Source organism: Papaver somniferum, chromosome 3 (genome assembly GCF_003573695.1).
Source record: "Papaver somniferum cultivar HN1 chromosome 3, ASM357369v1, whole genome shotgun sequence".
In the NCBI taxonomy this organism is placed as follows: Eukaryota; Viridiplantae; Streptophyta; class Magnoliopsida; order Ranunculales; family Papaveraceae; genus Papaver; species Papaver somniferum.
The window spans coordinates 112,021,859-112,033,814 of record NC_039360.1 but is presented as its reverse complement, the minus strand read 5'-3'; the positions used below and the strand labels follow the sequence as shown (position 1 = coordinate 112,033,814).

Here is an 11,956-nt window from a genome sequence, read left to right as displayed (position 1 = left end):
TTGGAACAAGGAAACACTTTTGATACAAAAGGAAAAAGAAACAAAAAATTACATGACACTTCGCAAGAGGTAGCCCTTTTTGATGCACCCAGTTAAATTCGATGGTTGTTTTTCTTAATGTAACCTCCACCTTCTATCCCAACCAACCAAAGAACAAGCTAGTCAAGTTTCGTTCAGTATTCTAAAGTGATTGGAAACTAAAACTTCCGATAGAACACCTCAAGGATGAGGCTATACATGTATTGGTAGATCGTACGCGTGCAAGTTTCTTATCACTATGTGAATTGTGCTAGAATCAGGGGTGCCTAAATATCTAGACTAAGACTCCTAAAAATTACATATTTGCACAAGAGTCAACATTTCAAGGTAAATGAGCTCCATTTTTATGATTTTTTTCATATTTTGATTTTTTATTTTGATTTTTCATTTTTTCAAAAAGAGGGAGGAGTTTTGTTTTCAATTATAGCATGTTATAAGGGTATATACTGATTATCACCCCTAAACCTAAATTAAACAGTGTCCTCAATGTTTAAATAGTGCAAAAGAAAGAACTGTATAGAAAAGAAAAAAAATAAAATGGAATGTTCAACCTGGTTTATGTACAAGGGTGGACCAATCAGGCCGCATAGACGGGATCCTCCAGATCGGTTGCCTCAATGTCAGGCGGAAGTGGTTCAAGGAACGGTTTCAATCGCTGCCCATTCACTTTGAAAATGTTCTTGTTGGAGACATCTTCAAGTTCCACAGCTCCATGAGGGAATACCGTGCGTACTAGGAACGGGCCGGTCCATCGGGACCGCAATTTTCCTGGAAAAAGATGCAGCCGAGAGTCGTATAACAAAACTTTCTGACCCGGTGTGAATGACTTGCGCAGAATACGCTTATCATGAAACAACTTCATCTTTTGCTTATACAGCTTGGCACTGTCATAAGCCTCGTTCCTCAATTCTTCTAACTCATTGAGTTGAAGTTTCCGTTTTGCACCCGCCTTGTCGAGAGAAAAGTTAAGTTTCTTGATAGCCCAGTAAGCTCGATGTTCTAATTCCACAGGAAGATGACATGGCTTTCCATACACTAGACGATAAGGGGACATGCCAATAGGTGTCTTATAAGCTGTTCTATAGGCCCACAAAGCATCATTCAATCTCAATGACCAATCTTTCCTTGACGGGTTGACCGTCTTCTCCAGAATGTGCTTAATTTCCCTATTAGAAACTTCTACTTGTCCGCTTGTCTGAGGGTGGTACGGAGTTGCAACCTTGTGGGTTATGCCATACTTGCGTACTAAAGACTCAAAGTACTTGTTACAGAAATACGAACCACTGTCACTGATTATAGCTCTAGGGGTACCAAAACGTGAAAATATGTTCTCCTTCAGAAATGAGAGTACCACCTTGTGGTCATTCGTCTTGGTTGCAACAGCTTCAACCCACTTCGAAACGTAATCAACAACAACTAGGATGTATAATTTTCCTTCAGAAATAGGAAATGAACCCATAAAGTCAATCCCCCACACGTCAAATAGCTCAACGATCAAAATCGGATTCAACGGCATCATGTTTCTCCTCGAGATACTTCCTAGTTTCTGACAGCGTTCACAAGCAATACAATACTCATGGCAGTCTCTAAACAGCGATGGCCAGTAAAACCCACACTGCAGGATCTTTGCAGCGGTCTTCTTGGCACTGAAATTCCCTCCACATGCTTGGTCATGACAGAAAGATATCACATCTTTCTGTTCCATGTCGGGTACACATCTCCTAATGATTTGGTCTCGGCAGTACTTAAACAAATATGGGTCGTCCCAAAGGAAATGTTTAACTTCAGCCAAGAACTTGGAGCGGTCTTGTCTCGACCAATGTGAGGGCATTCTACATGTAGCAAGGTAGTTAACAATGTCGGCAAACCAAGGAAGGTTTGACACAGACATCAATTGTTCATCAGGGAATGATTCTCTAATCAGCTCAGATTCATCAATAGACTCACTAGTTAATCGGGACAAGTGATCAGCAACCACATTCTCACAACCTTTCTTATCACGGATTTCGATGTCGAATTCCTGTAATAAGAGTATCCATCGAATAAGGCGAGCTTTAGCATCCTTCTTAGAAAGAAGATACTTCAAAGCCGCATGGTCAGTGTATATGATGATCTTAGATCCTATCAAATAAGATCTAAACTTGTCTAATGCAAATACCACGGCAAGTAACTCGTTCTCGGTAGTCGAATAGTTGAGTTGAGCATCATTAAGAGTTTTACTAGCATAGTATATCACATATGGTAGTCTATCAACACGCTGTCCTAAAACAGCGCCAACGGCATAATCAGAGGCATCACACATGAGTTCGAACGGTAGTTCCCAGTTGGGTGGTTGGACAATAGGAGCTGAGGTGAGGAGAGTCTTGAGTTCTTCCCACGCCTTCACACAAGCAGCATCGAAGTTAAAGACAACATCTTTGGCAAGTAGATTACACAAAGGTCTTGAGATTTGGCTAAAGTTTTTGATGAATCGCCGGTAGAACCCAGCGTGACCTAAAAATGATCGAATACCCTTCACAGAGTGGGGTTGTGGTAAATGTTGAATGAGGTCGACTTCAGCTTTATCTACTTCAATTCCTTTTTCCGAAACGATGTGTCCTAGAACTATGCCGGAGTTTACCATGAAGTGGCATTTTTCCCAGTTTAAAATCAGATTCTTTTGCTTACATCTAGACAACACAAGGACCAGATGGTCCAAACATTCATCAAAAGAGGAACCAAACACAGAGAAATCATCCATAAAGATCTCGAGAAAACTATCTATCATGTCTGAAAAAATGCTCATCATGCAACGCTGAAAAGTGGCAGGTGCATTACACAGCCCGAAGGGCATACGTCTAAAAGCAAATGTCCCAAATGGACACGTAAATGTAGTTTTTTCCTGATCTTCCGGTGCAATGTGAATTTGGTTATAACCGGAAAAGCCATCTAGAAAACAGTAGTGACTGTGTCCAGACACACGTTCTAGCATTTGGTCTATGAAGGGAAGGGGGAAGTGATCTTTTCTTGTTACTGTGTTCAACTCCCTGTAGTCGATACATACTCGCCATCCTGTGGTTGTACGTGAAGGGACTAACTCATTCTTTTCGTTCCGAACTACAGTAATGCCTGACTTCTTAGGCACAACTTGAATGGGACTAACCCATTTACTATCTGAAATCGGATATATGATACCCGCATCAAGTAGCTTCAAGATCTCACTCTTAACAACGTCTCTCATGTTAGGATTAAGTCTCCTTTGCATTTCCCTAGATGGTTTGGCATTTTCTTCAAGATTAATGTGATGCATGCAAATGGTGGGACTTATCCCTTTGAGATCTGAGATGGTCCATCCTAAGGCTTCTTTCTGCTCCTTAAGTACTTCTAAAAGCTTGTTTTCCTGTTCTATGTTTAATCGTGAAGAAATGATAACAGGTAAAGTATCAGAAGGACCTAGAAATGCATACTTCAAAGTATCAGGTAATGGTTTCAATTCCTGTTTGGCCTTAGGAGACTCATCCGAAGATATAACAAACTTCTCAGAAAGTGGGAGTTGTTCCACTGTATTCTGCCATTTAGTGATGTCCATTTGAGGTACAGATTCGAGAAAAGATTGGACTTCACCAATGTATTCATCATCATACAACTCCAAGTTAACATCTTCCAAACATGCTTGCAAGGGATCTTTTGACATAATGCCAGTCAATGAATCTTGTATCAAACTCTAAATCATATCGACCTCATGTACATCCTCATCATCAAGATTCACATGTTGTTGACTAACATTAAACACATTCAGCTCTACAGTCATGTTTCCAAAAGACAGCTTCAACACTCCATTACGACAATTGATGATCGCATTAGACGTTGCTAAGAAAGGACGTCCTAAAATGACAGGAATGTGACTATCAGGGTTTTGTACAGGTTGAGTGTCTAAGACAATAAAGTCTACATGAAAGTAGAACTTATCAACCTTAATCAAAACATCCTCAATTACACCTCGAGGGACTTTGACGGATCGGTCCGCCAATTGGAGAGTTATGGGTGTTGGCTTCAATTCTCCAAGACCTAACTGCGCATAAACAGAATATGGCAGGAGGTTCACACTTGCACCTAGATCTAATAAAGATTTATTGACCATGTGGTTTCCTATAGTGCAAGAAATTGTTGGACAACCTGGGTCCCTAAACTTAGGTGGAGTTTTGTTCAGAATGATGGAACTCACCTGTTCAGCTAAGAAAGCACGTTTGTGCACATTAATCTTGCGCTTTTGAGTGCACAAGTCTTTGAGGAATTTGGCATATGCAGGGATTTGCTTAATTGCCTCAAGAAAAGGAATGTTGATGTTGACTCTTTTGAACAGTTCTAACATCTCATTGTAGTGGGTGCTTATCTGTTGGCGAACTAACCTCTGAGGATATGGAGCAACATGAGCATTAGGAGTTAGAGGGATATTCACAACAGTGGGATTGTCGGCTTCGCTAATGTGCTCAGGCTCCTTTTCTAAGTTGGAGGTGTTCTTTGGTGGTGCAGGCAATGATATGTTTGGCTCAGATTCATTTGATTATGGTATGCCTACATTGTTCTCAACAATCTTACCACTTCGGAGAGTGGTGATGGAATGGACTTGATCGGGTGAGGTTTCATTGCAAGATGATGTGCCTGCTTGAAATATCCTCTTTGGATTTTGTTGGGGCTGGCTAGGAAGTTTACCCTTTTCTCTTGTATTCAGTGCATCGCAAATTTGACCCATCTGTAGTTCTAGAGCGGAGACTCGTTGATCAGTTGCTTTCTCATTTTTCATCAGATGTTGGGTCAACTGATTGATACTCTCTTCGATGCTAGACAATTTCTTGTCAGCAGTGTATTGAGGGTACGACTGCTGTTGAGGATTTTTAGGGTATTGATAGCCTTGATTGTTTTGATAGCTTTGAGTGGGTTGAGATGGTCCTCCTTGAATGGGTCCTTTAGACCATGAAAAATTGGGGTGGTTCCTCCATCATGGGTTGTGGGTCTGTGAATAAGGGTTATGCTCTTGTTTTTGAAACATAACATGTGCCTGTTCTAGCCTAGATTCTTGGAATGCATGCATTTCCGGACAATCACTGACCTGATGGTCAGAACCGTTACATATATCACAGATAGCCATTTCGACATGTTCACAGAAAGCAGTGGTAGAAGGTTTTACGTTTTTCTGAAGTTCTAACGCTTCTATTCTTCTTGCTAGTGCTGCCATTTTTGCATTTCCTTCAAAATCAGACTCAATTCTATGGACCTTATCTACAGGTGTAGTCTTTCTAGGTTCACGAATGGACTCCCATTGTTGAGTTTTTTCAGCAACTTCAATTAGGAAAGCCCACGAGTCATCAACACTTTTATCTGTGAAAAGTCCATTACACATAGACTCTACAATTGTTCGGGTGGAGACATCTAAACCTTCATACAAAATTTGCACAAGTCTCCATTTTTCAAAACCATGATGGGGACACTTAAGCAACAATTCATTGAATCTCTCAAGATATCTAGCTAAGGTTTCACCTTCTAATTGTACAAAGCTGTTCAGACTTTGACGAATTGTCGCAGTCTTGTGATTAGGGAAGAACTTTTTGAAAAACTCTTTTGTGAGGTTGTCCCATGTCCTAATTGACTGTGGATGTAAGGCATACAGCCATGACTTGGCCTTTTCCTTCAAAGAGAAAGGGAATAGTCTCAATTTTAGGGTTTCGTCAGACATCTGAGTGAAACGTATAGTTCCACAAATCTCCTCGAATTCTCTCACGTGATGGTAAGGGTTTTCGTTTTCAATTCCTCTAAACACGGGAAGCATTTGTATTGTGCTCGATTTTAGCTCATAATGACCAGTAGCTTCTGGTAAAACAATGCACGAGGGTTGGCTTGTCCTTGTGGGGTACATGTAATCCTTGAGGCTACGGGGTTCTTCCATTATCTCAGGTTGGTCCGGTGTGTTTTCCTCAGAAGATGTGGGTATGTCAATTGGGTCTATTGGATTGACTCTAATTAGTCGGTTTGATTGGTCTCTAAAGGTCACAACCATATCCTAATAAGATCATTGATCGATGAAATAACATCTAACAAGCCCACAGTCAATGAAAAAAAAACGACCTAAAATTTGGTTTGAAAGGGTTAGAAACTTTGGTTTAAAATGGGTTTAGAAATTTTTTGGATTAATTGGGACAAAGCCCAACCAACTAAAAGGCTTTTGGTTCTTGGGTTCTTTGAAGAATTTTGGTGAGAAAAATCTTAACTCACGGTCCAACAGAATTTTGTTGCCTCTAAGCCCAACAGAATTGTTTTTGTAAGGTTAGGAGCCCAATGGATGGGATATAAACCTATAGTCCAAATTAAAGTGCAAGCCCACAAAAGAAAAGAAAAAAAATAACAAACAAATAATTACAAGCCTATAAAAGAAAGAGAAAAAGAAAAAGAAAAAGAAAAAGAAAAATTATTACAAGCCCAAATAGAAAATAAAGAAAAAGAAAAACTAAAATTATTACAAGCCCAAATATAAATACTTAAATACAAGCCCAAAGAAATTTAATGAGGCCCAGTTGGGTTAGCTCATGGGTTAGGCTTACTTGATTTTTGGAGGGAAGCCCAAATTTGGGCTTTTTATCCCTTTTTGTTGCACTAGCCCAGTTGGGCTTGGATCTTCCTTTGCAACCTTAATCAACAGCTCAGCAGAATTGCACCAGCAGCAAGCAGGAGGGAGCAGCAACAACAGCAACAACAGCTTCACAGCAACAGCAGCAGCAGCTAAACAGCAGCAGCAACAGCAGGAACTTCAGCTCCACTGCAGTTCCAACAGCAACAGCAGCTTGGCAGCAGCTTTGGCTCCACAAAGCTAACAGCAACAGCAGCTTGGCAGCAGCTTTGGCTCCACAAATCTAACAGCAACAGCAGCTGCAATAAGAGTCAGTGCAAGGTAGTGCAAGGCAATGCTCTTAGTGAAGCGAGAACAAGAGCAATGCAAGAGCAGGAGCAAACAAGGAAGTTGCAGGTCAGGAACAAGCAAGATTAGCAAGAAAGAAAAAAAAGAGAATAAGGAAAACAGAAAACAAGCAAACCGCTACCGAGTCCCCGGCAGCGGCGCCAAAAACTTGGTAGCTCAAGGAATGAGACCTAAAAACTACAACCTATGTTTTACCTACAAGTATACAGGGTCTTGATGAAGATAGAATGTAAATAAAGGTTTGTCCACAGGGACTTGGAGGATTTGCTAAAGTTTTCTAAATTTCTAAAGTTATCTGAATTCAAAAGAAGGTACTAAGGTTTTTGATTCCACTACTTGACCCTAGGCTAAGGAAATTATGATGCAATGTATGTCTTGTTCTTTCATGAAAGACTACAATGAGGATTCTACTAACTATCCTAACCAAATTACCCCTAGCATCAGTTGTCTTTAATCAGCACAACTAATCACAGGCATTTAGCTTCTCTAGCTAGTTTAGATTAAGGCAATCTCTCTAGTGGATTGAATTCTTGGCCAAAGACCTAGCTCCACTCCTAGTATCAGCTGTCTTCTAACAGCACAGGTGATCACAAGCAGGTAGCCCAAATGGTTAAGCATTCATCCTAAGGCAATTCAGCTCAATAAAGAACATACAAATACATTAACATTCCTAACATATGATCAAGAGCTTCCTCTAAACCCTAGCAAGTGAATTAGAACATGGACATGCTTGTAATCATGATACTAACAGGTATAAACATGCTCCACATTACACAGCATACAATTCACATTCAACCTTTATGCATAAGAGAGATTCAACATGGATGAATTGAAAATGAATTTCGAAATTAATATTGAACTGCAAATATTGCTCATTGGCTAGCCCAGAGATCCCGAATTTTACAACCCCTAACACCCTTTTATAGTTACAACAAAAAAACTCCAAAATCCCCAAATCAGTGAAATTAGGGTTTTACAAAAAATCCTTACCTAATCTCTAAAAACGATTGATAGCTCTCACCCATGCTTCCTTGTCGTCTGCTGATGCTACCCATGCCTTCGATTTATCCTCTAACCTTACCTATTTCATCAACTCCTAACCTAGGGTTCCTGTGAGATGAAACGATTAGGAGGTGATGTAATAAGTGGCTAGAAAAGTAGGTCTTGGTTGTTAGAAGTGATGATGGCTCGAGTGGTGGTGGTTGAGTGATTTGGGGGGAGAAGATGGTGGTGATGGAGACAGCGTCGCTGTTGCAGAAGAGGGGAAGAAGGAGATGGCTCGATGGGTTTTGGCTAGGGTGTGTTTGTTTTGGGTATAGGGTTAGGTTGTTCGAGTGTGAGGCGGGTAAAACAAATCTTGATGTCTTGCGAAGCTGAGCCGTGGGATAATATCTTCTTGGACAGATCTAACGGCGAGATGGAGACAGATCATGAGCGACCGTTGGATGCCTGATACAACGAAACTGACGGCTCAAGATGGAGTTAGGTGCTGTAGTGTTAGACAGGAGCTTCAGACTTTGATGTAATGGCGATGCTGCGACCGTAGGATGCTGAGATGATCCAATCTGACGGCTAGAAAGGGAAACGGGTATGGATATAGGAAATGGACTTGGGTGAGGGTTTTGGGCATTGGTGTATGCCAAGCCCATATCTTCTTTAAGAACAATTCTTCCTCTTCAAGCCCACTTCTAGCCTTTTGGTCTTGTGCACAACATTCTTCGCGGCTTCCTTGTGTAATTCCTCCCGGCTTTTCACTACTTTTCTGCTCTTTTCGCTCCGCTATTCATCCAAACTTTATTTATTACCTAAAAATGCAAAATTAATTAATAAAAATATTTATTCTTGAAAACAATGAAAATACATAATATGGGATAAAATGTAGAATTAATGCACAAAAGATGAGTTAAATGCCAAGAAAAATATATAGAAATATGCACTTTTTAGCACTCATCACCTAACTTCTGTCCAAGCCCATCAACATGAATAGCAAGTAAGTAATCTTGACCATGCTTAGTTTTATTGCACTGCCAAAGTACTGAGTCACGTCTTGACATATTGAAAAGGGAAGGCATGTTTTCCGTCACAATTTTAAATTCTCCTTTCTATATATATACACTTGATCTTTTTTTGTTTTGAATTCTTCAAGTAAAGACCAGAAAACTAGATATGTAAAGATTATGTATCTTAAATACTAGCTTGGGATAATTTTGGAAAAAAAAATCTACTCTCTCTACATTTCTTAATTTGTGAGCAAAAACCAAATTTGGCGAGTAAACTAGGACGGAAGGAGTATAAGGGTATTCGGGAAGGTGATCTTTTTTTCATCTTTTTTGTTTTTATAGTTAGCGAATCTTTAATTATTATGGTATAAAAGGCTCAATCTGCAATTTGCGGATGACACCTTATTCTTTATTAACGCAGACATGAACAAGTAAAGTTTTTAAGTACACTTTTATTTTGTTTTGAACTGTTAACTAGTCTTCATATTAACTTTTCAAAAAGTCACAAGTATGGAGTGTGATTTATTTCATTCTACTTCTCTTTTTTCTATTATTAATCAATCATAGAGATTTAAATTGAACTTTCAGATTTGAGATTGAGAACTAAATCAAGAAATGTAACTGAAACACCTAAATTCATCTCTGATTAGTCTTATTTTTACTCTTAAGAAACCTAAAACAGAATCTCTACATAGCAAATCTGGATTCATCAAGCCATTTTAGTATCAAGAACGAATCAGTAAAAAGAAAAGAGAAAAATGAAATATACCTTGCGGTAAGTAGTGCCATCTTCTTCAACGATCCAACCAGCTTCAGAACAAAGAGCTTTTAAGACTTCGTTATTATCACAGTGTTTAGGAAGTTTGTAATTACCCATAGCTCTTAAACCAGCATAGATCTTAGCAGCTATGACTCTTCTTCTTCTTTCTCTTCTTTTATTATTTTCTCTTTCTTTCCAAGTTGGTAATCTCCCGGATGATGAACCACCAGATGTCATTTTTCCTGCTAATACCGCCACTGTGTTAATCTTTCTCTATCTTCTATTGATCTTATTTCTCTCCTTCTCTGTCAAAAAAACACCCTTCTCCCTCTGACTCTCTACTCAGCTTCTCTTCTCCTCCTCCTCCTCCTCCTCCTCCTCCTCTCTCTCTCTCTCTCTCCTCTTTGAAAAGAGAGCTTCTTTCTGATTCACGAGGAGTATGCTTTCTCTCTCTCTTTGTTGGAACTGCGAATACTAAGATTCTCTCTTCAGCTGAAAAATAACTAAAGACGTAAATATGGTACTCGCCTTGGGGTATTAAGGGGTTTATGTTCATTTGAACCGTTTATCCTTTCAAACACCGGAACAAAGTTATTCCTCGGATCAAATTTTGTAATTGGAGAAAGCTATTTCGTGGTCCGGTAAACATGTTCTCCCGGGTGGCTAAAATCTCTTGTGTCGACTCTAGAGCATGTGAGGTTTTTAGTTCTCATAAAGTAATACTCCCTCCGTCATAAACCCTCCGTCCTAGTTTATTTATTAAAATTTGGGATTTTTTTTGTCCTAAATTACTTGCTAAGTTTCATATTTTTCCACTTTTTAATCTAATTTACCCCTTGTTGGAATCATGTCATATTATTGAGAATTGTGTAATTCTATTTCCTATACATAAAACTGATATTATTTAAAATTAAAGAAAAGAAAAGTTTTTACAAGAAACTTGTTGGTAGCCGCGCAACAAGTTGTGTCCCAACCCCTTTTTGGATGCCTAAATCTAATCTAATAAAAATAAAATTGCGAACTTTAACATTAGCATCATGTCTAGCTATGTAATTTTTCAATCTCAACAAAAACTCTATAGTTTCAAAAAAAAGCTCACCTAAGGTAGTAAAAGCCAAGGTAGCAAAACTATACCCATTGACTATACATACATCAAGGTATTTACATCTTTTACGTTCAACGACTTTAAACAAAGCAAGACCCGATGTGAAAGCGTCTACGCCAACCCCAGCGAAAGGAGAAACTCCCGTCACATCCAAACAAGAATCTCGGCCCTCCTCCCAATTGTAGACAAGAATGTCCGCTGGTCTGGAAACACCACCTTCACGAGATAAGAAACCCAAAGGCGCTTCAACTTTAGCGTGCACACTTGTCCTATAACAAATATCCACAAGTGTGACAAACAAAATCATGTCGAAACTTGACTCCAACTTCATTTGCACAATGCAATGCATGGTCACCATATACATCCATAGCCTTGTTACAACACAAACAAATATTTTTTTCTGCAAATAGGGGAATACCAAGTCTATAGTTAAGAATATCACAAAACTGACGCGGCCCTAACTTCTGTCCAAGCCCATCAACATGAATAGCAAGTAAGTAATCTTGAGCATGCTTAGTTTTATTGCACTGCCAAAGTACTGAGTCACGTCTTGACATATTGAAAAGGGAAGGCATGTTTTCCGTCACAATTTTAAATTCTCCTCTCTATATATATACACTTGATCTTTTTTTGTTTTGAATTCTTCAAGTAAAGACCAGAAAACTAGATATGTAAAGATTATGTATCTTAAATACTAGCTTGGGATAATTTTGGAAAAAAAAATCTACTCTCTCTACATTTCTTAATTTGTGAGCAAAAACCAAATTTGGCGAGTAAACTAGGACGGAAGGAGTATAAGGGTATTCGGGAAGGTGATCTTTTTTTCATCTTTTTTGTTTTTATAGTTGGCGAATCTTTAATTATTATGGTATAAAAGGCTCAATCTGCAATTTGCGGATGACACCTTATTCTTTATTAACGCAGACATGAACAAGTAAAGTTTTTAAGTACACTTTCATTCTACTTCTCTTTTTTCTATTATTAATCAATCATAGAGATTTAAATTGAACTTTCAGATTTGAGATTGAGAACTAAATCAAGAAATGTAACTGAAACACCTAAATTCATCTCTGATTAGTCTTATTTGTACTCTTAAGAAACCT

General features: G+C 38.9%; 1 protein-coding gene across 1 annotated transcript in view; it reads right to left on the bottom strand.

The window, feature by feature from the left end:
* Window positions 1–10,000, bottom strand: part of LOC113357078 (protein BZR1 homolog 1-like) — a 25,295-nt gene extending 15,295 nt beyond the window's left edge. The window contains exon 1 of the mRNA XM_026600346.1: window positions 9,758–10,000. Within this exon, the coding sequence (XP_026456131.1) occupies window positions 9,758–9,985 (228 nt within the window). The 5' untranslated portion in view covers window positions 9,986–10,000. The remainder of the gene's footprint in view (window positions 1–9,757) is intronic.
* Window positions 10,001–11,956: the final 1,956 nt, after the last annotated feature.